The sequence below is a fragment of the Coffea arabica genome, chromosome 3c (genome assembly GCF_036785885.1).
Source record: "Coffea arabica cultivar ET-39 chromosome 3c, Coffea Arabica ET-39 HiFi, whole genome shotgun sequence".
Classification (NCBI taxonomy): domain Eukaryota; kingdom Viridiplantae; phylum Streptophyta; class Magnoliopsida; order Gentianales; family Rubiaceae; genus Coffea; species Coffea arabica.
The window spans coordinates 3,222,275-3,233,954 of NC_092314.1; the positions used below are offsets into that span (position 1 = coordinate 3,222,275).

Here is an 11,680-nt window from a genome sequence, read left to right on the forward strand (position 1 = left end):
ATACTCGTCTGAGTAGGTAAATCTCGTGCTATCCAACTGTTATATACACGAAAGTCGTGTCCTTCCCGAAGACCTGGCTACATGGGCCTAATGAGTGGATTTCAGTGGACAATGTTTTGGGCCAAGTGAGTGGATCAGTCCACTATGACAAGATTAGCCAACAAAGGTCCAAAAAAAAAATTTTTTTTAAACAAAAAGGTACAAACAGAAAATTTGTCTTGTGGGAGATAAGTATATCAACAAAATTGGAGAATGAAAGTTTACTATTAAAGTGAGTCTCAAAAACAAGAAATGGTATGGATTTTTTGAAGTCTAAAGGGGCTTAGGAAAAAAATAATTTTATTGAAAGAGTTGAAACTTACACAAGTTTTTTTTTTCTTATTTTAATTATTTGTTACTTGGTGTGGTTACAAAATATGTCTAGAAGAACAAGATTGCGAACAAATTCTCTGAAAAAAAAAAAAAAAGAAAAATTGACAAGGTTCAAAGACTCCATTTTGGGCACAAGATACCGCCTTTCCCTTTTGTAAATCTAAAAGGATGATGATATGGACAGCAAAAGCCAAAATAAAAAGCATCACATTTTTAACACAAACAAATGAAGTTGATATTTTCGTGATTTATTAGTTGTTCATTGATGATATATAGGATTGTTTGTGGAACTATAACACTTATTCAACCAACGATTTTAGTTTTGTAAATTGATGTTTTCCAATTTTTAACCAAAGAAAATATATATCTCCAATTTGCAAAGTATTAGAACAAAAGGGTACTTAACAATTTCCTCAATAATACCAAACAACAACTCAGAAATAAATATCGGAAAATTATAATCCATTCATCAACTTCATGTGGATGGAACCAAGTATAGATTCAGCATCCTTAATTATATTTCTCAGGGATATCTCAACATTGGTGATATATCACATTTTCAGTAACATTTTGGTCATGATGGTTGAAAATCGGCCGGTTTTGTCGGTCCAGTCCAATCTTGCGGTGGTGGGATTCACGGCCGGGGGGTGGTGGCGGCGCCGGACAAGTTGGTGGGCCTGGAGGTGGACAAGGTGCTCCCTTTCGGAAATCGCAGCGGCACCTCCTCCAGGAGCTACACAATAGGGGAGAACAACGCCGATGCCTCGGTAGCACGGCCTACAGGTTTCCATGCATGCGTTTACATCAGGGCAACCTCCTCCTATGGTTTCCAAGTAGCAAGCATCCACTTTTTCATCCAAGAATTTACCTGCACTTCTTATCCAAGTTCTGAACATAATCATTAAACTGCATGCAGATGAAGTTAATTTGAGCAATAGAAATAATACCAAGATAGTTTTCTTGAACTCGAATTTCGTGAGAAAAAGAAAGTGAGATTGGAGGAGTTAAATTTTTTTTTTTTTTTTTGGGTCTCTGGTTCGGTTGTCAATAAAATCAAAGGGAGAAAAGATTTGAGATGATCTTGTCTGATCTCTTCATGTTGTCTAAATTTTTGTATGCTAACTAAACACCTTTTACTTGAACAACCTTCTTATTTGTTGTCAGAGAAAATTTTTTTAGCAGTTCTTCTTCGAAGAAAATAAGGTAATAAAACAACACGAAAAGAAAGGAAATGAAGAAAGAAGTAGACTGACTGACCTAAAGTAGCCACAAGGAAAAACGAGAACAAATGCAGCCTTGGCCATTTTAAATAGGATGATAATTGTAATGACAGTTTTTTTTTTTTTTTTCTCTTTTACGGTTTTGTGATTTTAATTCTGATTTAGCCTGGAAAATATGAATGCATTAACTATGTCCTGGTGGTAATCTTTTCACTGCTAGAAGGAAACAGAGGGAAGATTTAGTCTAGTGAATATTCCACCAAAAAAAAAAAAACGCACACAAGCAATTGCGTGTTTCTTAGTAATAATTTACATGCTTCATAGCACCAAGTTTTACAGCCTAGATAAAGCCGACGAAGTCCAAAATTGAAGGCGCATGGCATGATCATTCACAACTTTTTTACCGGTATCAAAAATGGATGATGAGGAAATATTTTTTTCCCCCTTTTTCCAAGTCTAGTGTAATCTCTCAAATTTCATGACAGCTTCCTGTAACATTTTTATTCGCTTGAAATATAAAATTATAACAGCAAAAATGACCATAATTTGATCTCTATTGAGTCTGGTTTGCATGTTTTTGAATAAAGTAATTGATGTGTTAAGATTTCAAGATATTGGTGAGTGTGTTTGGATGGAATATTAATAAAAAATATTATTTACTCCCGTATTTTTTTGTATTGTAATATATATATATATATATATGAGATAAAAGGTAGTTGAGAGTATAAAAAATAATTAAAAAAATTATATATGATGCCAGCAAAATGATCTTATTTGAATAAAAAAGCATCATCAAATCAAGCACGCAATGATTTTGTTTATTTGAAAACCAAATGATCTTATGCAGTTACCTTCAAGCACATTGCTCCGATGAGTGCCGAAATAAACAGATTGATCTAGACGAGAAATCTAAAGCCTCCTGCTGCCGAGACGCAAAGGAACCAGGAGTAGTAAATCAGTGGTACAACCAGCGTTTACAGCAGAAACAGTTGGCAAAATCAATCTTTAGGGACATTTAGATGCATTGGCAGATTAAGTGTATATTTATTCTAGCTTATTAATTTTGATGAATTATTGCCTGGGCTACTATTTTCTCTTCTTCTTTTCCCCCCCTTCTATGCCACTGTTTTCTGGTAATTGTAATTCTGGCAAAAGCTGTCTCCTTGATGATCTCACTGCTTCTTCTTTTGATATGCGAAGCAGACTGTATATCAAAGGAATAAAGGACGATGATATGTATGCAGTTTTTGCAGATTTATGGGAATGCCATGATCTAACTCACTTTTTTTTTTTTTTTTTTTTTTCTCATGTACCTTCCTCGCCTTGTAATTTCATGAATGCAAATCAGACAATAGGGGAAGTGGGATACCATATTTGTCCTTCTAAAGAATAAACCATCAGTATGTTTTAAGGCCACTTATGTTGGATCTCTGCTTTTTATGACAAGAACAGAACTGAAGCTGTTTTAATGGCGTTTGGAGGTTCACATTCTCATTAGGGAGAGAATTTTTTTTTTTTTGGATTATTCTTTTATTAATTGAAGTATTGGAAGAAAAATAATATGAAAAGGTGGAGTGATCAGTGATGTTATATTAATTATTGATCTTACAGATACATATGACCAAAAGTTGCAGTGGCTAAATGTTGATTATGCAGGGAGAGAATTAGTACGATTATGCTAAAGGTGTTTAGGGGAACAAAATGTTGATGCATATGAAGAGTACCAAAAATTGCATCAGAGAATCACAATCAATACCCTCTTTGAAGAGGTTTAAATCTCACATCCTACAATTAAAAAAAAAAAATTCAAAGAGTGTTTCAGAGCACCCGTTTCGTCGTTAAGATAGATCTCTATTCTTTTTAGCCCCTGATACAACCTAGTTGGGTTCCCCCTCTTCTCTAAAATAGAATAGTGTAGACGCTGCTGATTGACGAACAAGGCTGAATAGGATACCAAAAGTTTACTTAGAGTCTGTTGTACTTTTACGAATTGCTCTATGTATAGTTTTTTCAACCTTAATTATGCTTTATTAGCTGTAAATGGAGAATACATGCATCTGTACCATCAACCTACATAACTCTTTTCTAAGTTTTAGGTTTTAGTCTGGAAACGTTCAGCCCCAGATAAAATATTTTTCTGTTGTTGAAGTAATTTTGTTTAGTGAATAATAAATAACAATTAAAAAAAATGATATTGTGCTGTTCATCATCAAGCAGCCGATGATCTGGCTAACGATTCGTAAACTTTACAAACGCTGTTTGAGTATCGCGTATAGCTGCATGGGCTTAGGAGGAGGGAATAATGGCTGAAACATTTCACGAAAGTGTTCAGCTTGGAAGGCACCCGAGCAGGAAACTCAACAATCTGCAAAGGTTGAATGGACGATTGGGTCACCAATTTACGTAAAACTTCCTACATCCTCTGCCTTTCCTCCTTCCAAACTATACCGATCCATGGGTCCTAGCATGCATGACCATACTCTAAAGCTTACGATAAAAATCTGCTAGTATTTCTTTTTTCTATGTCGCTGTTTGCTGCTAGCTACTCGGCATACTGTCAAAAGTTGTTCCTTGATCATGATCTCACTGCCTCTATATTTATCCTCGAGTGTGCGTGGTATACAGTTTGTACAAAAAGGGAAAGGACAACATGCAGATTTTTGCAGATTTATGCGGATGCATGATTCAACGGCCATCTTTTTTCAGTTTAAAGAGGATTCAATCTTCTTCACTTTGTAATGTCATGAAGACAAGTCAGACAATAGTGCGATCGAGAAGGAAACCATCATGTTCTTTATAAAGAAATGAACCATCATCTTTGAAGGCCACTAATGTCGGATCCCTCCTTTTCATAACAAGGACAGAAGCTGTTTTAATGGCATACATTTGGAGGTCAACTTCTTCCTTCCATCTGAGTTTGGGACCAGAACAGGTCAAGAATCTAGATATGTACTGGCATATGCATTTTGGCTTTTGCCCTCCTGAATCCATCCTCAATTCTATCTTTTCATTCTGCATTTCCTTTGTGATTTATAAACTCCACAGAAGACGTTAAGTCCATGAGCCTGTAACAAATTAAGTTGGAAGATTTTAATGTGTCATTTTGTTAATAATCATTTTACAATTTTTTCAAATAGCAGAATTACACGAAAGATTTAGATCATCAGCAACTCAAAACAGTTTCTACTGTAACATGCGCAGAGTCTTTAATGTCCTCAGTGTCCCACCACAAAGAATAGACACCATAGGGTGTCTGAGCAGGTTTCTTCATGTTTTGGTTTCTTTCATTCGTTTTCGCAAATCCTTTTGGTCAAGGGGGCATCAAAACGGGACCATTTTGAAAGGTGTAATCTTTTCCAGTTTGAATGCTACCGAGGTAAATTATAATGGATTACAAATCTGTGAATATTCCTCTTGTTTCTTCCAATTATTTGATTATTCCTCTTGTTTTGCAGGTTAAGCCTTCCAATGGCTGCGGCGCTTCTGACATTTTAATTTCAGCGTGCGTGCATGGAAGCATGGGGGACTAAATCATGTTCCACTATAAGCATGGGATTTTCTGCTAAGCTTAGTTTGTGATCTAAATAAACCCTGTGGGCCTGGTTCATTGACAAGGACAAACACAGTCCCAATTTCACCCGAAAAAGGGTCAAATAGAGAGAAATGTTAAATTAGTCAGCTTTTAGTGTATGCCCCTGCTCGAATTCTTCTAAAAATCATCAAGAAAATACTTAGAACTAGCGAGAATGCTAGTCATCAATTCCAATATGAGTTAGAAAAGGAAAAAATGAAGATAAAAGGATCCTCTAGATGTTTGTTCAGGGATTGCAGCCCTGCTGCATTTTGCTTCGATTTAAATGCGTGAGTTCGTGAAGGCTAGCTAGATTATTACCAAAAAAAGAAGGCTTGTAATATTCTCATGTTCTTCTAGGTTCATAGGTCTCGCGAAAAGTTCAGGAAAGGAAACACAACCCTATAATTTGGGGACTTCCAAGAGGCCAAGTGTCATGCGAAGAAGAATAATTCACACAGGCGTAAACAGTAAAGACAAATGTGAATGGCATCTCTTTATTACTCCACAACTTTGAAGGGAGAGAAGTTCTGAATCATGCCTTCTCTCTACCAATTCACCTGCCATATCTGTAAACTTGTCTCCTACTTTTGTGGCTTCTGGTTAGCTTTTGCAGGGTAAAGAAAAGTAGACAATAGAGAACAAGGCAGGAGGAGATAACCAAGAAAACCACTTTTCAGTAAAATCATTGGCATCAACAGTGACCAAAATGCCTACAAGAAACTCATTAGTCCTTTTCTCTTCTATCACGTTAGCAATGAGTATACGTCAGATCTTTACTTCCTCTCTTCATTTGAAACAAAAAGGCAAAAAAAAGCCCAAATGATTATTTTGACCATGCATCATTCTCTTGCAGACATCGAATCTCTAACCCAACAAATAAAGAATCTTCAATGAAAATAGCAATCATCATTTTCCCACTTGGAAGGCAGTCTTCAATTGTCGATCTCTGAAAGAATGGAGGATTGGTTAGTTCTTGCATGATTATAACACGGGATAATAGATACCTGATCATAAAACTAAAAGTGATTGATACCTGATCAAAATGCAGGATAACAGATGCTGCTCTGGAGATTTCAAGACACCTCCGAAGTGGGATTTTATCAATCTGTTAATTGAATGAAACTGTGCTTCAATATGGTTTAATGTTATTTGCTTTGAACAAATGGTGGTTAGAGGAACATCAAGCTCGGGTTGTATGCAGTTAGAATCAACGTATCTACACCTGATGAAAGAAACAATGAAGAAAAATTGTAGAATAGGATAAAAAACTGCAGCAAAACCAAGAAAAGCGTAAAAAAGAAAGAGCATGTGTTACCTTTTTTGGTTAGTGGGAAGGAAGGTCCCCATCACACTTCAGGTTTTGAGTATGTTGAAAGCAATTCCCGCCTGCAAATGGAGGCCAAATTGATATGTTTGGTTAGAAGAACTCTCAGAAGACAATCAGGAGCAAATCATCATAAAAGTAAACTTGCCAAGTGGATGTATCATTTTAGCAACAGAGTTCAGAGTAAATAACATGTTAGAGGATAGTTTGCTGTTAACAGATGCTTGCCAAAAAGACAGGTTTTTTCCTTCTGGAAGCTTAGGCATATTGGAATTTTGGAAATGGCTGCTAATCTGATCATTTTGCCACTTGTTTTAGCTACTTCAATGAGGACTAGTGTGAAAATGAGAAGCAATGAAAAGGACGGTTGAAGGGAAAGACCGGTAATGCAGACAAAAAAAACGCACTCATCCATAGAGAGAGAGAGAGAGAGAGTACCAAATCCTACTATTTACAATCTCCTCTGTCATTAAAAAAAGCAGAGTTCCGTGTAGCCATGCGAGTATGGCAACAATTCCTCCACCTGTATCTTGGAGCTTGAACAACTCATGCTTTTCCTTAATCTATTAGGTACTGACTCAACTTCAGCCCAAAATACGCTTGACACTGGTCTATGATCTGAAAATCTAGATTCACCACGGACATATGATAATTGCTGAAGACCCCTTCCATACCATAGAATGCGATCACACCTTCAGACGAGAAAGTGCATAGATCAGTTCTTTTGCTTAATAAGGTTGAAATATAGTGACTCCCTCTTTACCATCAGCAGGAACTCTGAGTAAAGAACGCTTAAAATTTGTCCTCTTTTAATCTGTTGTAATCAAATAGGACCTATGCTCAATTTTCTTAACAAATAAGAATAGGTTCATACCACGCTGGTGTTCGTCTTTTCTCCTTCGGGTGCAAGTCATCTCCTGCATATCTGTCTGAATTATGTGAATACTTGTATGTTGGTGGAAAATATATCTTCCCTTCTTTCCAGCCGTCAAACACACGACCATGTCTCTGTTCTATCCGCAACTGCCAAGATAATTACCAAACATTTAGCTGATAATAATCTAATTACAAAAATATGTAAAGTTGATGATAGCTCAGTAAATGAAGATATAAGTACAATACCTGGTCATTTTCTAACAATGCTCTCCAGTTTTGCATTTCTACAAGAGCTTTAACAGTCCGATATGAAAGGGCCACTCGGTAATTGAGATCCCCAAGCCAGACAACCCGACTGGATCAAAAGCAAAAGGATCAGAATATAGACAACAGATGACATGGGTAAATTGATAAAAAGGTATATTAACTACTACAGTACAAGGCAAATGAGGAAAGATACAAAACCAAGCAATGAATATGACAAGAAGGGAGGATCCAGTTATGATTCATTTTTGCAGCAGGAACAATGGAATCATTTATATTCGCCACTAACCACGTTGAGTTACTCTTTTCCTAAGACTAATTCGAGTGTCACCATTCCATTTTTACTTGGGGGAGGAGAATAAGGGAGAGAGGTGATGTGCAAGCCATTTGTGGGCTATTTTGAAAAGCGACTCACTCATGTCCGAGAATTGTTTCTGGAGACTTCTCATCTCCTATGCCTTGAACCCGTGGAAACCTAGTCTTCTTAAGGATCTCCATCACATCAGAATTGCGTCGCAATTCGTCACCCTCCTTCTGCCCTGAGGTCAAATGACTGCATACAAAACAAAAGCTTGTCTGATGCAACAACATGCTGACTGAAATGGATCCCTGCAAAACCAAGCATGAAAAAATTTCCTTCTTCCTTAGTTTATTGATTCTAGTCAAAATGAAACTAAACATTTAGAATCATCAAGTTTGAAAGAGTACCTTATTCCCGAGATAGCCCATCAATCCTCTACCCACACAGGATACCTTCAAGTTACGAACGGATTCCCTTAACTCACTGCGCACCCAGACAGTAAGAAAAAGCCCCACCATCTGCTTGCTTGAAACTAAACAGTACCTTGAATGCGCTGGCATTCCATATCCATCTTCCATTGGTGCATATCCACTGCACGACATTGGTGAAAACAGCACAGTACTAGGTGAATCGCCAGCGCCATAATCATCATCAGATGAACCCCACCTAGAAAAGTCACTAGGCCTCTGACCCCAAGAATAGTCACTCGGCCTGCGGCCAGAGGAATAGTCACTCGGCCTGCGACCGGAGGAATAATCACTGGGCCTGCACCCGGAGGAATAATCACTCGGCCTGTAGCCAGAAGAATAGTCACTTGGCCTCTGACTAGATGAACAATCACTGGGTCGATGACCCCATCTAGCATTAGGATCGAAGTCACTAGCCCTGTGGCCAAAAATTACACGGTCACAAACACTGAACCGCCGATCAAGGCGAGGATGTGGAATGGACATGTCATTATCCATTCTCCAGCATTGGGGTGTCTGAAAGGATCGACGAGGAAGAAACTTGGAGGCCTTTTGCCTGGTTGACCCCTCAAAATCTGCATTCCACTCGACAATTGGTTCAGGAACAGGAGATGGTGTGTAACATCCACTACCTCCACTTGTACCAGGGCCATTGTTAAGTGTCTTCCGGATCAGAGAAATCCACTTTTTGGCAGGTCCATTGTCCTCAGCACCCAAAATGTTACCAGCATTCAAAGGAACTATCTCCTGAAACCTGTTTTACAGAGGAAACGAGAATTTAAACCAAAAGGTTTACTTCTACTAGAAACCGAATCAGTGTATTTGGTAATAGAATATACACAGTGTAGAGCTTAAATAAACATACCCAAGGACATAGATATCTGCAGGAGGTGCTGAATGTAGCCAATCATCTAGGTTCAAGTTATTTGGTGGTGATTTTCCACCCACATTCCATGTGGCTACAAACATACTGCCAAATCCACGATAAAATGCATTATGATAAAGAAACTGCAAATCAAGAACAAAAACATTATGCTAACTGGTACAGGGTACACAAATTTCAAATGGAAAACCTGTAATTGTGGACATTTATAATCTGAGGATGATCCAGATCAACTCTACTCCTGCGCGAACGCTCCAAATTCCTGCTTGATCTCTCTGCAACATAACAATGGACGGAAAGTTAGGATTAATATTTTCCTAAGAGGATCAATATTTCTATAAGAGGATCATGAATTAATGTCCCTATAACGAAGTGCGGCTAACCTGTTCTACTTTTCTTAATTGTAGGCGGTTCCCTTTCGGAAAAGCTGTTCCTCCACTCCACATCACCTCCTAGATAAAAAAATTTGTTGCAATCAATTTCAATTCCCAAGTAAATTGCAATGAAGCCATATGAATCAATAAATGCTTGAAAAACAAAGAGAAAACAAAATAACCTAATTTACGCTATTGAGAACTGTCTTCTTTTGTCAGCAAATCAATCGTTCAATAGCAAGACAATTAACTTCCAAGTAATATTACATATTAATGGAGACAAAAAAAAAAGTTAAATCGTCAATTTTGAAAGTTAAAACAGTCAAAAAGAAAGGAAGAGACAAATCAACTAGAAAATTCAGAACACGAAAGTATTCGTCTAATTCCAAAAATGATAAACTCATCAAGAAGCACTTTTAGTCAAAACAAGGAAATGGCGAATTCAAGAAGGAGAATACTACAAACAGAAGCAAACAAGAATTAGATGCCCACCGCCATAGACAACTTCATGAGCCTGAAATTCCTCTGCCTTTCCCTTGATATTGAACCATTTTCTAACCAATTTCTTTGACCATGAGAGCTACAACAAAATACCAAACCGCGAAGTTAGCAAAAACTGATCTTTGAGGGGGGAAAAACATCCAAATTACAATTTCCATTAACCAGAAATTATGAAATAAAATGAAGACCTTGCTTTTCTTGGAATTTTCATCTCTCATCGTTTCACTATGTCCTCATGCAGCTTTCCTTGCTGTATTCCCCTTCCCTCCAAATCCTCAAATTCTCAACTTCCACCAAGAATATCACAAAATTCAAGATGATGAATCCAGCAGAATTACAGATGAGCAATTCTTCCCCAAGTCCTAAACTTTCTTATCAAAGCTCACTACTTCCAATCCAATCCAACTCCAATTAGTCCTAAATGCCAAAATCCTCAAAAGGGCTTCTCTTATATCCTCAGTTCAACCAACAAGATTAGTCCACCCCACAATGCAGGCTTCTAACAAGACTAACTGCCTTCTTTTCTTGAATCCCTCTCTTTAGCACTCTGTGTTTGTGCGTCTTAGCACATACACACTCGGTACTATATACTAGTAGTTCTTTAGTATTGAAGGAAAAGACTGAAAGCCCAGAAAACACAACGACCAAGTGAGAGACAATAAACACTTTCTTGTATAGAACAAGACAATATAAAGAAAGAGAGACAGAGAGTGTGGTTATTTTTTAGTGGGGGCCTTCGTTGCTTTGCTTTCTTGATTCAGCAGCCTCGTTCTTCTGAGCAGTACTAACAGCAAAGTATCGAATTTGAACAGAATAAAGTGCGCATAAATCTCCCTCTACCTCTCTCGCACACACAGTGGACTGGTTTTTACTCCTTTTCCAACCCGGAACCAATGCCGGCCCAGCAAAATGGGCAACGGGCAAGTCGTTTGATAGGAGAGTAAAGGGTAAAACGACTTGGTCAGCTGCCCAAGTGGTCAGCAAAGTGGGAAGGTTTGAGATCTTGTAGGACTGATGCTACCCCTTCTTTAGCTGCATATTTTCTCTGTCATTTGGTCTTCAAACAAAGTTAAAGCAGTTAAAACTTAAAAGAAGGCAAAATAAAGATAAAGGGCATGTATTGCTGTTGTTGTTATTCCCTAGTAATAGTAATACTTCTGCCTAGTAATAGTAATTTGAAGTATTACTATTGGCATGGTGGGTGAATCTTTCTGTTGCAAATTAAGCTGGGATTTGTGGCATGTGTACGTGATCATTTTTCTAGAACTTTTAAACTTGAACCAGAACACAAGTGCCATGAAGTTCTTCGAGACGTAAAAATAGTTTTATTACTGAAGTTTGTGGGAATCTTCTCGTGTTTTCCAAGTAATTGGAAGTGGTACTGAATAAAACTAGAACAAAAAAAAAAAAAAAAAAAAAAAGCGGTACTGCGTTTCTATGGATTAGTAAAAGTGATTATAATCTCTCCATCCAGACGTGTAATTCTGAAAAAACATTACATCGTCCAAAAATGAGTAGTGAGAT

General features: G+C 37.5%; 1 protein-coding gene across 2 annotated transcripts; it reads right to left on the reverse strand.

Moving 5' to 3' along the window:
• Positions 1 to 5,820: 5,820 nt before the first annotated feature.
• Positions 5,821 to 11,073, reverse strand: LOC140037525 (type IV inositol polyphosphate 5-phosphatase 7-like). 2 transcript variants are annotated; one of them, XM_072081857.1, is made up of 13 exons: positions 10,345 to 11,073; positions 10,148 to 10,235; positions 9,665 to 9,733; positions 9,472 to 9,556; positions 9,264 to 9,368; positions 8,339 to 9,152; positions 8,046 to 8,239; positions 7,613 to 7,721; positions 7,365 to 7,513; positions 6,929 to 7,182; positions 6,482 to 6,552; positions 6,200 to 6,271; positions 5,821 to 6,112 (listed from the first exon to the last, which is right to left on the reverse strand). In XM_072081857.1, the coding sequence occupies exons 1-10, from the start codon at positions 10,372 to 10,374 to the stop codon at positions 6,960 to 6,962; spliced, it is 1,866 nt and encodes a 621-aa protein (XP_071937958.1). In that variant the 5' UTR covers positions 10,375 to 11,073; the 3' UTR covers positions 5,821 to 6,112; positions 6,200 to 6,271; positions 6,482 to 6,552; positions 6,929 to 6,959. The 2 variants fall into 2 exon arrangements, with proteins under 2 accessions (XP_071937958.1, XP_071937957.1); XM_072081856.1 differs by having other exon boundaries at positions 6,200 to 6,388.
• Positions 11,074 to 11,680: the final 607 nt, after the last annotated feature.

What these genes read in the sequence shown, in the direction of transcription:
- LOC140037525 (XM_072081857.1), bottom strand. Translation starts at nt 10,374, where the DNA reads ATGAGAGATGAAAATTCCAAGAAAAGCAAG. An exon ending in AAAATTCCAAGAAAAGCAAG is followed by an intron (nt 10,236 to 10,344) that starts GTCTTCATTTTA and finishes ATTTTGTTGTAG; the next exon opens with CTCTCATGGTCAAAGAAATT. An exon ending in GCAGATATCTATGTCCTTGG is followed by an intron (nt 9,153 to 9,263) that starts GTATGTTTATTT and finishes TCTGTAAAACAG; the next exon opens with GTTTCAGGAGATAGTTCCTT.